Source organism: Perna viridis, chromosome 7, assembly GCF_037379345.1.
Source record: "Perna viridis isolate PV_CMFRI_1.1 ecotype Kerala chromosome 7, ASM3737934v1, whole genome shotgun sequence".
Taxonomy (NCBI): domain Eukaryota; kingdom Metazoa; phylum Mollusca; class Bivalvia; order Mytilida; family Mytilidae; genus Perna; species Perna viridis.
The window spans coordinates 26,361,748-26,377,662 of record NC_142451.1 but is presented as its reverse complement, the minus strand read 5'-3'; the positions used below and the strand labels follow the sequence as shown (position 1 = coordinate 26,377,662).

The window sequence follows — 15,915 nt, the reverse complement described above, 5'->3', positions numbered from 1 at the left end:
TATGTAGCCTTTTTTGGGGTGTATTACATTTTTCAGATTTTGCATGATTCTTACAAAGACAGCTACTTAATTTGTATTTAGAAACAGAGGTAAAAGAACATGATCATGAAAACATTTGTGTGGAAATAAGTTCCTACTCAATCAAATTTTAGAAGGTATATAATGCAGTTTATATGATAGATAATATATATAAATAATTAGCAAGCAAATCTTCAAACAGGAGTTATAATTATTGTTAAGGTCAACAACAAAGCTAAAGTGACATGGGCAATAAGATGGTCAAAATTACCCAAAATATCAAAAATTGTTTTAGAGGAAAACATTTTTGTTATTGAATTTGTGCAAAATGAATAATTGGCATAATTTGTGTCAGTGTCACATCACTTCATGTTTTCTGTGTTTTGAGTGTCAGATATTTGAAATATGAAGAAAACTCCCCTTAACATGCTTAAGTTATCTTCAACTGCTTAAATACACAAATATTTTTATCTGTCAATTATATTCTGCAAAATCTTATTTATTTAAGCTGAATCAGACATGCTGCGGTAGGTCCTTCCTCAGTTAGCGTAATAGCATTATTTTTAATGAACTTGATCATTTCTTACAGAATCCAACTGTAGATGGTAAAATTCTCAAATGGGCAGATTTACAAGGTTTCTGGGATATGATCAAAATTCAAGTAGATAATGTAGAAGAAATGTTCACTGAATTAGAATTGATACGACAGAATGGGTGGAAAGAATTATGTATGCATGTAAGTATGAAAAAGTGTATTAAGTCTGTATTGTTTTACTGTGAAACCTGTCTAAACCAATTCCCAAAAAAACCTGTCTAAACTAATCAATTAAAAAAAACCTTTTTAAACAAATCAGTTGAAAAAAAAACCTGTCTAAATCAATCCATGAAAATAATTCTAATCCAATACCTGAAAAAGAAAACTCTAAACCAAGTCCTGAAAAAAAAAAACCTGTCTAAACTAATCATTTAAAAATCTGTCTAAACCAATCAATTAAAAAAAACCTGTCTAAACCTGTCACTTGTTTAAGTCCCTTCAAGTTTATATGTTTTTTAACCTGAATTAACTGAACGCCTGTCTGAAGTAAACAAATTCTTCAATTCAAAGGAGTTTGATTTACACAGATTTCTCAGTATTTGTAACACAGTTAGCACTTCATGTCAAATATTGTAGAATCATGTTTATGTCCTAGACATTTCAATTTAAAAATTTAGAAAAACAGAAAAAAATGTTAAATTGTTTATTGATCTTGATACAAGATCGAAGCTCTTTTTCATATCAGTTCATATCTAAGAATTATATTTCCATTAAAATGTGAATCTGCTGTGTTTTTGAATGATTTTAAAGATGAAAACTTTTTTTTTTCAGTCAAGAGAAAGTTCTGTTAGTTCTAGTCCAAAGTCTGGAAGTGTTAACCTTAGTAATGCCAGTACACCATCTGGTACCCCAGGTAAGTCTCATAAACATTAGGTTTATCCTAATTTGACAAGTTGAAAGTGTTTAAAATGATGAGATCTATCTGTCTTGATATTTTCTTGTAATTTCATATAGACTTGTTGGAGCTTTTGTCCTTTTTCTATGTTTTTTTGCCATTTTTAATGTTATCAGGGCTCCACCACTAAAACTTTCCATTGCTGAAGTGATCTTATGATAATGCATGGGATCACAGTTGTTGGATGACTCCTTGATAGAGTTAATGTCCTTGAAGGGCGAAAAATCATGATTTTAGCAAATTTCAGCCAAAAAACTGTAGTAGATAAAAAGAAACTTTCATTGATGAAATGATCCTTATGATAAGTCCTACCAAAGTCTTCATTGAGTCAAAATTGTCGGACGATTCCTTGTTAGATTATTGCCCATGAAAGACAAAACTAACTAGGTGGACGTTTCAGGCTCCTGGGAGCCTCTTGATAAAGTTTTTACAGATATCATGGGCATAAATAATTCTTCATAAGCTTATTCTTGAATCGAGCTGTTTTTCCACTCTCAATGGTAAAATTAAAATTTTAGCATCTTCACTATACAATGTAGCTCGCATGTTGAAATTTCACCATCTTCAGTACAGAAATAATTTAAACCGTTTAATAGTCATGTAATCAATGGAAGACAAAATATTTTCTTTGCTGGAAACAATATTAAAACTTAGGAGATATATTGTCCTATTAATAATATATATTATATACTTATATATAAGTTTTGATGTCTTGCCCCTACTACTGCACATATTGCAGACAGCTACTCTTGTGTAATATATTTTACTTGCCATTGTTATTAACATGTCTAATGACAAAACACTGGATGTGTCATCTGCTCTTATTTTATATTAAATAAAAAAAAAGCCCTAAAGCTTTAATTACCATTCTGTGTAAGAATCGGGCACTGGGTGGCACATCATATTACACAATTTGGTCTTTTTGCCTCAAATATGTTCAATACATCTCGCAAACAACTGAAAAGCTATTTAAATTTATCCTGAAGCATCTATGAGGTAGATATTTTTTTACTGCTTTTATAAGGAAAAGGCACAGGAAATTTTTCACACCATTTTTCCAAAGTGCATTTCAACTAAATTTGACCTGTCAATATCCTAAAAAGGCAAATTTTACATATACTTTGATGGTTATTTCTGGAGGTTATTGGGTATGAATACTTGGTTAATGCAATAAAATCTAAGTGCTTTTTTTTCCTTCATGTGCCACACCTTATATATTTATTGCCTGATTCTTAGATGGAGAAGTATTTAACAGTGTTTTAGAAGTCAATAGAGATTTGTGGTCAAAGGGAGATAACAGATTGTAATTTTAATCTATGTTGCTGTATTTCAGGTGCACGAAGAAGGGTATCAAAAACTAAAGAAACACCTGAGTCTTCGCCTGAAAGAACAGAGAGAATGAAGTTAGCTGCCAAAGCACGGGATGATGCCAGGAAGAAAATGATGGCTGAAAAGCGAGCTGCAATGAAGAAAAAACAACAGAACAATTCTCAAGAAATAGAAATTTATGTTCCTGATAAATAGAACTATTGATTCTAGTGCTTATATAATAAATTATTTATTGATATTATATTTTTAAGTAACTACACAAAAGTTTTAAAAAGTTGTGATATGTGTGCGGATAGATTTAATTTTTACTGAAATTATTCTGTCTGAACTTTTGTATTCAATTCTTCATTCTTTTTCTTCTTGAGATCTTACAGTCTGTGTAATTTTATTAATTGGAACATTCAGATCGGTTGCATGTTTTAGAAATTCTTGTATAGCAACTGCTCAAACATGTTGTATGTGTGCATATTCAGACTTACTGTTAATTGAAAATAGTCAAGAAATTCTTGGAAACTTTGTATTAAGGTAGAACAGTTGTGTTTTGTTTTTTGTTTTTTTTTTTTAAATTTTTTTGTGAATTTGAATCAAACAAGTGAATCAATGTCCACTGGTTCTGTTAAAGATATATTCAAGGTGACTTTTAGCGCATATTAACTAAATTTTGGATGGAATACTTTAATTTGTGTCAAGATTTTCATTTAGAGAGGAAGACCTAGGGTAAGGAACACAACTCTTACAAATCATGTGAAAGTTTGTATTCAGCATTTTTGTGTAAGCATCAGAGTAACTTGGACTGATTTCATTCTTTTTCAAATGAAACCTTGATAGGCTTTATTGAAATTGAATATGATACAAACATATGATTTCAAGAGTTATTTCCCTTGCCCTAGGACTTCCTCCTTTAAAAATCATCTTTGATTACTGTGTTCAAATGTTCTCATTTGGGAGAAGTCTAGAGTTACATTCATAAACTTCATTGAAGATAGTGTTTATACAGTCAGTGATTATTTCATGTACAACCTTTGTAACAATAAGATGTATGTTGTAGGCTTATTATTAATAAATATTTTCCAGTTATGATTTAAAGAAAATAATGTTTTAGTCTAGAAAACAAAGGTGAAGACTTTTATGAAGATGTTGTGCTTTTTTAACATGTATTCACTCTTACGTTTTAGATGGCTCTTCTTTTTAGATCATTTTCAAGGCTTCGCTTATTGAAAATTTCCATTTTATGTTAAACTTGCATTTTGGTTTTTATGCAAGCTTCAGTATCAGGGTCTAGTTTCATAAAAAATCTCAAGTTGGGATTTTTCTCAAATCCTTCCTCAACTCAAATTTCAACGAATCAGATAACTGGAAATTGAAGATATCAGGAAAAATACAGGACTTGAGGAAATTCTCAATTTGAGGCTTTTTTTTATGAAATCCAGGCCAGAGCTCTTAAATAAATGAAAAATATCATTACTTTTTCTATGTTTGGTTGTTTTTGTTTGTTTGAAAAAACATGCATGTTTTAAGTATGTTTTTAGATAAATGTAATTGTATCACAATTTCTCAGTACGATATATGGAATTAATAACAGAAGTTTTCAGAACTTGTCACATTAAGACAGATAGCGAAAAAATCAAATTTATGTGTTTCTTCATTTAAGATTATATTTTATTAGTACCATTCCTGTAATGATGTTTGAATTTTTAGTGATCAAGTTATCAGAATCAGGATTTTAAATGTGTAACCTATTTAGCAATAATTTTTATATCCTAACATCTAAAAAATTACATGGTATCTTCATTATGTTTCTCATATCATAGATTTAAACAGGTGCAAACATTCCTTTTCATTTATTGAGTAAAATGTCATATTTGCTCACTTTTTTGCATTTTCGTTGAAAAGGTTTGTAGTTCATTCATTCAAAAGGTATAGTAAGATGTGTTCATACATGATAAGAAAGAAAACATAGAAAAAAATACCATAGAATTATTACATATGGGTTTAACTGCTTTTCAGACTTGTTTTGTTGAAACTGATATTGAATGTTTTCGAGTCAGTACACATGAAAGTCATGTAGTTATCTGAAGGAAAATGAAGGTATCTGTATTGAAACGACATGAAAGAAAACAGGTCAATAAGGCAATTTATCTGTCAAATGCATTTCCAAAATGTTTTATGACGTGGGACCATGTTAACAATATTAATTTCTTTAAACTGACATCAGTTTGATGTCATCACTACCCAAGACTTTGGTTTCTATTCATATTTGGATGACAACCCTGAATCTTCTTTAATTTCTTTTCTGATACAGTTCTGTTGTCATTGTTCTTCATGAATCTCATTTTATCTCGTGTGTACATTGTAACAGCCATTAATTTATTTGTCAATGTCAATGATGAGCATTTTTGTTGCAATATTTTTTTGCCTACCATTTTTTTTTTTTTTTCGTTTTTTGTTTGTAAAACATGCATTATCAAAATGGTAATTTTGAGATAATGCTATCTGTTTTATTCAGTCAATTTAATGAGCTATGGTTTCAGTTGTGAACACTGAATGCTAATATGATTTTTTGTTTAGCTGCTTACTATAACACCACAAAGATTGATGTTGAGATGGTTTACTTAATTGTACGGTATAAGAAATTGACTGGACCAGTATAAGAAATGGATTGAACCATTTTGCTTTTGCATTTGTTATGATGAATTTGTTAATGCCTTGTAGTGTCTATAGTCTAAAAGAATGTTGATAAAACAAAAAGCTGCTTGACTGAAAGACAGATGTGTTCATATTGGTATAGAGGGTACATTCATGGAAACAAACCTGGCCCTTGTTAATAGTTGGGGTCAGAATGTATCAAGGCAAAAAAAATAATGAATTCATATTACTTGCCATTCATACTGGGAAAACATAAATTGCTATTGAAAATTCATCCACAGCTTTTTGTTTTTAACAAGTAAATGCACAATTGTATTATTTTTTGTTTCAACATCTTTAACAATGCATGATTCTGATGCCATGAAACTTAAGAGTTTTGCATTATTAGTGGTACTACACCAGACATCGACCATAGTTCATTCTGTACATACAGTACAGTTACAAGATGTAACACCTTGTTAAACAAATGACACTGTGTACAAAACTTGTACATTGTTATGTAGAAATATTGTTAAGAAATGTTTCTATAAAATGGTAAAAACTATTGTGCCTGTTAATGAACAAAAAATAAATGAAAGATGTTATATTGTTTGTCTTTTGTCTAACTGTGAGTGGCACCATCTATTCTGGTTTTCATTTCACACACTGGTAGATGTTTTCTGTGTGAAACATTAGCATTCTGTTTTTAAGATACTATAATGAAGTCTACAAATTTAAAAATCTATGAACGAACCAATTTTTACAAACACCATGAATTAAAGTGCATGTACAAATATTCTAAGACAGTCAAAAAATGGAAAATTATTTTTGCAGAGGGTTTAGCTTTATGAACTAGAGGATTCAAATATGGGGATTTTCATGGACAAAACAAAGCAGTAAACACAAAAATGGTTACTATTCCCACAACACTAATGAATTCAAAATTACACATAAAATCGAAAAGCACAAACTCCACAAGGGTGAATTCGAGTTCCAAGAGATGAGCAGTTCCTGTTACTTGCAAGTTGCCTGATGTGTTGCTCCATGAAAGTCCGGAGAAATATGAAGATAATCTATGACAAATGGTATGTCATTTGGCATATTTTAAATGGCCTTGATATTGATAACTATTGAAAAAGTGTGAATGAAAGTTAAAAGGTTGAAAATACACATGTATTGCTGACCTACATCATGCTTGCCTTTATGTAAGAAGCACATTGTATAACGTTCATCTAAAATGTATACATTTGGTTATAATTTTTCATCCATGGAACTTGTAACACTAAAACTGATACTTTGAAAAAAAAGTAAATAATCCTGGAAAATAGCAGTGTAATATCTGATGGTAGGCATCTCTAGGTATGACCTAATGAAGTGTTCATATACTATTTATATACAATGCACTCTGTTTAGACCAAACCCTAAATAAACCAAAACTCTTTTCTAAACCGAACTGATATGACAGATCTTTCTTTGAATATGTATACAAGTATATATGCAATTTGAACCTGTGTAAACTGAACAGATTCTTCTGTCACAAAAGGTTTGGGTCTCACAGAATATTTGTACTCAACATGAGTTTATAATATTTTATGCAAGCTGAGTATCACAAGTGCCCTATGTTTTCAACTTTGTATTTACATGTATATGGAATCCATCTGCTATATTGAGAATAAATATAAACTAGGAAAGTATCATTTCATTTCTATAGGGGGCTAGGATGAATTTTGAAATACAAAGGCAGGATCATCCTAGTCCCAGCCCCAGCCCCACAACATAAAATTCAAATTGTTGCTCCTTGAAGGTTCTAAAATATTTGTAAATGTATTAAAGATATAAATAAATGAAATTTCAATATTGATGAATGAGTTATAAATGTACTTTTAATTGAGCTATGAATAAAAACTCATCTATCATTATTTATAATTCACCATATTCAACATGGAATTTTGTTCACTGTAATCAAAGTTATTTCTCCCTAGATCTAAATAAATATCTTAATAAAGTATTAATTGAATAGATTACTACTGGTGTCATCATTGGCAACATAAAGGGGTGAAGTGAATAGATACGCTTCACTTAAATATGTTCTCGAATTCAACATTTTTTAGAGTGTCCCTTTAAGCTTTGTTGTCTTTGTCGTCCAAGCGTTTTGTCAAAGGAGCTTCAACGTTTCAATGTGAAGTAGATTCATGATATCAATGATTTTTTTCACTCGATTTCCGATTTCAGCTTTGTCTATTTCACTTGCAGATTGTAAATCATTGTAACGTTCTCGAGGCTTAGAATGCCGCTTGGAGCAAAGCCAATTTGTATTTCATGCGAAGCAAATGTTTCAACTCTCTGGAGAAGGGCAGCTAGTGGCGATCCTATCTGTAATTCTTGTTACAATAAACAAAATGAAAATGGAAACCAGTCAAACGGCGGGCAAAATGGAGTAGCATCTATTATGAAAACAACTGGCAATGGTAATGGCCCAACACTGAGAAAGAGTTCGAGAATCAAGCCATCGAAGCATAAGTTTATATCTGCAACAAAAGCCTTGGCCACAAAGGGTAGAAGTCGTCGTGTCATTTTCAAAAAAAGTGTAAGCAAATAATTACAAATGAAAGTTGGGCCTAAGCCCTTACTTTACTTTAGAATACCTAACTCACATTGGAGAAATATGAGAGGAACCACTGTTACTGTAGTGAAGAATTCGTTTTTGCATGTAAACTTAACCATTGTGTCAATCTTAAACAGTAAATGTCCTGTACATGTACATTTGTAATTTGAAAAGGAATTTTAGGAATATAATAGACTTGTAATTAAAGAGATTTACAACAAACTGAAATCTCACATTAACACATGGCGGAAAATGTGATCTCATACTTAATCAATCGACAATGACAACTTGACTTTAAATGATCATAACTAAAAAAAAAGTGTCATGAATATTGAAATAAAACCAGTTTCCCATTTGACAATATCATAGCTTCATGCTCAAATTTCAGTTTTCTTTCTCCCAAAACAAACAAAACAGGAAGTTTTGAAAACAAATTACCTACCCCCGATTTTTTCGAAAAGGAAAATTTCATAATTTTCACTTTAACCTATCACAACATTTTTTGTTTTTAAAGATAATTGAATAAAATCTTCAGATTCCCAGTTTTACGTCTTCTTTGTGTCTGCTACAATTAATTTCAGATAATTTTATCAAAATGGGAAAAAGTAGTTAAAGAAATAAGGGGAAAGATCAGGAAATCTTGTTATACACCATGTGATAATTTAATTGATAACTGACTAATTAACAAGTTTCTTATCTCTTTAATTACAGGTCTCTGGTAATATTGTACACTGGGTAATGCTACAAATTTCCTTATATATATTGGTAGTTCCCTTAAGTGAAATTAGGCATTATAACCCTATTTTACTGGAAAGCGAACAATAGAAAATCCGATGTGGAGTTTTCAAAATTAAAAAAAAAACAAAAAAAAACATCATAATTTTCAAAATCCCACAAGAAATAAAAATGCTGATTTTTTTGGGTGTGGTCCTTTTGATCCCTTATAACTTAAAAGCCTGAAGAGATATTTGTTATCTGATTGAATAATTTTGGTAGAGATTTTTCACAAGGTATCCAATAAAAAAAATTTTGAATTCAAACCCAAAATAAAAAAAGTTGATTTTTTGGGGATGGTGGCCCCTTTGACCCATTATAACTCAAAAACGGTCCAAAACCAATCAAATCTGCCAATACATTTGTTACACAATTTAAATAAAGAGCACAATAAAAAAGAAATGATTAAAATAATACAAAAAACAAACATTCTGCATGGGTTTTGATAAAATACCCATTTATACTATTTTTGGCCTCTTATTCTCAGATGGTAATGGCCACAAACTCCATATGAAATATATAAACCTTTAGTGGTTAGTAAAATCATCTAAAAATTTCATACTCTTTGGTCAACCACAACTAATGTTATCATATGAGAACCAAGTATCTATGTACAATGAAAACAGCACCATACCAATATACAAAAGCAATTTTTTTCTGGTCATATAAAAATCATGCACTTAAAATGAAGTGATCAACTACAAATTTATGTAACATGAATTAGGGAGTCTTGTACAATGTATAAACATGTAAAATGGCAAATATTTACTTTCATGTACATGTACATCTTCTGGTATATACACATATACATGTATATCTTATTACAATTATAAGAGAATTTGTTTAAAAAAGTCTTGTACAAGTACTGTTGATAGACAGACTGAGACTGGATGATTTTTAAAAAAAAAAACTATTGTACAACTGGATATTGAAATATACAATTAATTGCTAACTAGAATTGGCTGTATGAATCTGGTTCTAATAGCATTTAAAAATTTGATTTGAAACAACTTCTGTGGCAGTTTTTAATTACATAGGAATTAACTTATCATGCATGTACTCTTGTTAAATTTAAAAGTACTATAGGAATGACCAAGTCTCTGTCTCTTGACCTTTTACCCACTGTTCAATAGCAAGCCACAGCTACACAGAACATGTCACAGGAGCTACATGTACACTTGGACATAATTGTAGTTATGACTAACCAGCACAGAGTCGGATTAGAGTATGCCAGTGGATGATAGCTTACATGTAGACTGTTGCTTTTGTGAGCTAGAACAAAAATAAATCTGGTTCAGTGTGTTGGACAAGTACAAAGTAGGATCTGTCCAACTAATAGTCCTTTCCTTCAAAATTCTCAACAACTAGCCCAAATAATAGAGGACCATATAGGATTCAACTAGCCCAAAACAAGAAATGTACATATCATTTCACTAGCCCGAATTAATTTTTACTAGCCCCGGGATTAGGGCTAGTGGCTAAAGGCGAGCACTGCTGATAATTTGCATTCAGTTTTGTGCCATTGGACATAAAACCTCAGTTAATCAAACCATACAAAATACAACTTGCAGGTTATCTCCCTTAATTGTGATTATCTCCCTTAATTGTGACTTCTACAATATAAGGAGAATGGATATGGCGAATATGTCAGAGAGATAACAACCCCACCGGGATAAAAAATATCATATTAAGGCCACCCATGGGTCATCTATGAACGACAAGGAAACCCTCACACCATGGGACAGGCTGAGGCTGGTCCCAAAACAAAATTATACACAGGTACAGCGAAACGAAACAAGACATGCAAAGGCTAGAAATTCCTGACCTGGGACAGGCGCATATATCATTCAGTATTTTGTTTTCTACCAATAATTTCTTTTAACTGTTTTATTGTTTGACTATTGAAAGGATTGTTTCTTTTAACTGTTTTGTTGTTGTTGTTTTTTTTTAAATAGCAACCATTGAAAGCACCAACAGCTGTTGCAACAGTTATTACAGGAGACAGTGTATTTCATGATGTAAGTTTTACAATTCTGCCAGAAAATGAGTGTTGAAGTCATGATGTACTTTTTCTTTTTATTAAATGTCTTTTTAAACTATATAAAAGTGATTGAGATACTATTTTAGTGAACTAAAATGCAAATTATGTAACAAATGAAGCCAATTACACTGGGATTCAAAAAAAAAAAAACAATGTTTGGAATTTTCCTAGTATTACAGCAAATTGATATGTGGCTTTTAGAAAAATTGAACACCATAACAGTGGTTAACTTGGGTAAAGGACTAGCACACTAACATCTTTGATGGTTGAGTTGAAGCAGTGCTCCATAATCAACTGAAAAAAAAATATTAGTGGCAGTATATCGGTGTCACCTTATCAATTTGTCTGTCCAAATCACAAGTCTCAATTGATGAATTGATTTCAAATTTGTTATGTATAGGGTGGTGGCTATACTTTGTATGACAATGTGTGCAACTTTATGATTTGATTTTGTTATTTAATTTTGCAGGGGATATATTATCAGGTTGGAGATATTGTATCACTGGTAGACCATGACTTGTCTGTATATTATGCTCAGATCAGAGGTTTTATGCAGGACCAGTATAATGAGAAATCAGCGGTTATATCCTGGTTACTACCTACCCAGAGCAGTGTTTCTGGCAAATTTGATCCCACTACATATATTCTTGGTTTGTATTGGTTCTTATCCTTATTTAAGTTAAGTACATCAAATGTTACTGTATATGTGGTTATTGTCGCAGTGATTTGAATTTTGCTCTATTTGTGGCAGACTTCGTGATGAAAAATAAAAACATTTGAACATCTTGAAGTATTATACAACTAAAAAAGTTAGGAGTTATTCCTCTTTATATGATGTGTGTTTTATTTCCGGATCAGTTAAATAAAAGAATAAGATAAGGAATAGAAACAGACCAGGGAGGCTCTCTGTTCAATCATATAGTATACAGCTGGTACAGTTCAGGTCAGTAACAGTTTACTGAAATAAATTCCTTGGCCTCAAGATATATACTGAATATTACATGTCAAAATCTGTATCACATGTCATGATGATGTATCAACCTGAGACTCCTATATCACCCCAAGGGCCACCATGTTATATGTTAACCATACTTCAAGTATGTTCTAAGAAAGGGTGTGATATAGGGTAGACGATATAGAGTCGAAACAAACACTTATGCATGTACAAGAAAAATAATATTTTAATCTAAATATATGATAAATTCCTATAAATACTTGATTGTGTCAATAAATTTAAAGGCATAACTGTATTAGGGACAAGGGTTATCTATTACAGTTACAGGCATTGTAAAATTATTCTTATTACATTCTAGGTCCAGAAGAAGATTTGCCAAGAAGTATGGAATACATGGAGTTTGTTTGCCATGCTCCCTCAGAATATTTTAAGTGTATGAATGGACCATACCCAACAGTATCACAGAAACCTGACCTGTGTTACATTTGGACTGCTACAGAAAACTTGATAAAACCTTTACAATCTATTGATGAAGTGTTCAATGTTATACCTGTCAAGAAAGAAAAACTGCCAGAGGCTCCCAAAACTACAAAGACGAAAGAAAAGAAAACAGAGAAAAAGACTACTGAAAAAGTAGAGAAAGTAGAAAAAATGGAAGTCACTGATTCATGATACAAATCCATTGCTTTTACGTCACTATCATTCATCAATTTTTGTCTGACATTACATTGTATTATGTTTCTAAAATGTAACAATATTATATGAACTTTAGATGTAAGAGGTATTGAATCCTATAGTATTGTATCATATGCATCATGTACATAATTCTCATTTAAAAATATTACATTACCAAACAGTTGCATGCAATCAAAGTATTGAATGGCAAATCCAGTGCTAGAAGAAGATAAAAAAAAAGTATTGTGACTAATATTTTTGTGTAGTAATAAGCTGAGTTTTGTCTGATTACCTCTGAAGTTACGATTGATGGTAAGAAATTGAATAGGAAGTTTTGTCAGTTAGGCTCATCCCTTTAATACAATGATATATTAAGAATGTTACAAAGCAAACAATATTGTTAACTTTAGTGAATAGTGTTGGCTTTCCATTTATTGAATGACCATCACTTGATTAAATGTAGTTGGTTAAGTAGTAGTCTTTGTAAGAATCATGCAAATTCTGTAATATGTGATACACCCCAAAAAAGGCTACAAATTTTCATTTTTGATATCATGTTGCTTTATAGGGCTATATGATGAAGTGTATAATTATTCATGCCAACCTGTTTGCTCTTAGGAGATAATCCAAGTTGAAAATCAAACAGTTTCTATTTTGTAATGTATTTTAGTGTTGTTTACAGAGTTATTTCCCTTAATTTTCAATTCTTCCGTACATTCTAAATATATTTTTTTCTTCTAAGACCAAGGGTTATATGAAAAACCACATGTTAATGTCTGTTTACTTATATATTTCAAACAAAATATCAAAAATAAAAATATTTAGGCTTTCCAACCATGAATCACATTTTGCACGAGTCTTATCTGGAGTGCTACATGATAACTTAAAAATCAACTATCAACTTTCAGTCTTTTCTTACATGTTGGTATTTTAATCTAAGTTAATTTTCTTGTCAGTAGTCCAGTAAATTTCCTGTCAGAGATGATTTATCAAGTGATTGTCGATTAGTAAAGTGATGGCCAAATCCATACCTGTTTACCCTACCACATTAGGAGGGAGACTTCAACAAAATCAACGAAAAATCAAGAAATTCCCACATCAAATATACAAGTTGTGGTATGTTTTTGGTTTAAATTGATGTATTTTCTGAGAACAATACTTAAAAATGGCATTTTTACCTTAAAAATTTCTTTTTCGTTAAATCTCCCAAATGAGACTGACACTGGCGAGAATCCTCTACTGTCACAAAGGTTAACAGGTACACCAAATCTATTTCTTGATGTTAACTTTACAACTCTGTGAAAGCATTTTTTTTTTTGGGGGGGGGAGTGTACTATTTAAATATTTTTACAATACAATATAATTTGTATTACTTGTATATCATTTTTTATGAAGAAATATGTTACAATTATAATCCATTACTAAACTGCAATGTAAAATTAGTAATACTGTAAAAGTGTTAGTATTCACGGTGGTACTGATTTTCGCTATTTTCACGGTAAGTATAAAAACAGTATCTGTAAAATTGATTTTTAACACTATATAGGGCTTATCATTTTTTGAATCAGCGAAAATTGATACCCACGAATATGTTCACTTGACAGAATACTCGACAATTAGTAACTACGAAAATTAATACATTTACAGTAACCCAGTAATAATTGGAGGAACAGCTATTACCTTGTCCATTCACACTTTCTTAGCATAATATTAAATTTACTCTCTGTTAATTTTTTTTTTTTATATTTGATATATAGCTTCATGGTGGCTTGTAATGTGTCCATCCTTTTTAGGTTCCCAGAACACTAAAAAAAAAGTGATTAAGTTGCCGATTAAACATTTTTCAAAAATGTCATATGAAATGTGGATGAACAGATAGGCAGCAATACCAGGTATTCCAAAACACATTTGCCAGAAATGTCAAGTCCTGCCCAGTAATACAGTTTATTATACTTCATGTCAATTTGCTGAATTTTGATTGGTTAAATACAAGGGTAATATTGTGCTCTATCACATGGTTCAGAGAATGATAGATTTTTGTCTATTACCCTCTTGTGGAAAGCTTAACTGGTTCCAGTAAAACTTGGGTACCAGTTCAATATTGGTCAGTTTTATGTTTGAAGGAGAATTAATTTGCACAACGTCTATTTCAATAACTTACGATTACGATGCCAAATCTACTACAAATCTGTTCCCAAACATGTTTAATTGTATTGTCAAATTAAAATGAATGAGATTGGAACTTGAACAGAAAGCGTTCAAATGAGAAATTTACACTAGGCATGACCTTTTTTGTTTTTGGTTGTCATGAATTCTGCATTGTAAAGACCTATGGTAACAGTTGGATTGAATAATTATATAGAAAAAAACTTAAAACAAGAAAAATACCATCATATTGACATTTATGTTTGTGAGGAGAGAAAAGGTATAAAGGTAAAAAATGGAGTGTGATCCGCAGTCTATGTAAACAGTTTCAAATGAATGCAAACTTGAAAGAAAATAAAACAATTTAAATGAAGAAAATAAAGAAAAACATACAAAACTGATTGTTAGGGCTTACATTGAAAAAGAAAGAACAATGGAACATTCAGTATATGTAATTAAATAAATAACATAGCTTAGAGGGTGACAGAGAGTTTGTTACTTTTTAAAAGTACATTGCCACCCTTGGCTATGCCACCGGGTGACTGATTGTTTCAGGCTAACAAATTGCTCCATCACCCTCTTGGCTATAATGTATATGTTATAACCTGTATAAAGTAGACTCCTTCTGGACTGTAAATTAGTTGGGTTTTTTGTCAGGTTCAATATGCATTTAAACTGATATGAAAATGTTTTTTTTTTCTTTCTTTAATGTAATTAATACCATTAAGTTTGGTAAAATTAGTAATGTTATTTTCTGCCTTTTAACTTAACAGTCATTGTTACATTGTTTCTGTATAGTTTGTAAGTCTTGTCATGTGACTCCGTGGTTTCACAAGAATGGGTCCTTGTCTACCATTCAAATGCTTAGAGATTTGTCATTTTCAGAGGGTTGGATTCAGTATATAAAAGCAAAACATACCAGTATTTTCATGTAAAAATACCAATAAAAATGACAAATATCTATTTCCACATGATAATAGTGTTAAGAAAAGCGGAAAATAGCAGAGTTTGCATTGTAATACAGTGTTTCAAGATCCCGGAAGTAAACAATAAAATGCAGATCGGTCTTCGGATTTCAATACATTCTACATCTAAATTCCTGTAAGGAAAATGAAACTAGAATGAGACTAACAGACCCTATATGAGATCATGTATTGAACATTGAATGATGCATCCAGATAAATATACGAAAAACTGAACAAAGTCTTCTTCGCTTTTATTGAACCTAAATTTATAAGAATTGTTCAAAAAAGCACCT

General features: G+C 31.0%; 2 protein-coding genes across 5 annotated transcripts in view; both read left to right on the top strand.

The window, feature by feature from the left end:
- LOC148612031 (uncharacterized) overlaps positions 1-6,067 on the top strand; it is a 45,924-nt gene extending 39,857 nt beyond the window's left edge. For all 4 annotated transcript variants that reach the window (XM_088593123.1, XM_088593124.1, XM_088593126.1 and 1 more), the window contains 3 exons: positions 608-754; positions 1,385-1,466; positions 2,842-6,067. In XM_088593123.1, coding sequence (XP_088449249.1) covers positions 608-754; positions 1,385-1,466; positions 2,842-3,032 — 420 coding nt within the window. In that variant the 3' untranslated portion in view covers positions 3,033-6,067. The remainder of the gene's footprint in view (positions 1-607; positions 755-1,384; positions 1,467-2,841) is intronic.
- A 1,562-nt stretch (positions 6,068-7,629) lies between these two features.
- Positions 7,630-14,242, top strand: LOC148612030 (GATA zinc finger domain-containing protein 1-like). Its single transcript, XM_088593131.1, has 4 exons — positions 7,630-8,049; positions 10,797-10,859; positions 11,352-11,532; positions 12,196-14,242. The coding sequence occupies exons 1-4, from the start codon at positions 7,750-7,752 to the stop codon at positions 12,507-12,509; spliced, it is 858 nt and encodes a 285-aa protein (XP_088449257.1). The 5' UTR covers positions 7,630-7,749; the 3' UTR covers positions 12,510-14,242.
- The last annotated feature ends 1,673 nt before the right edge of the window (positions 14,243-15,915 follow it).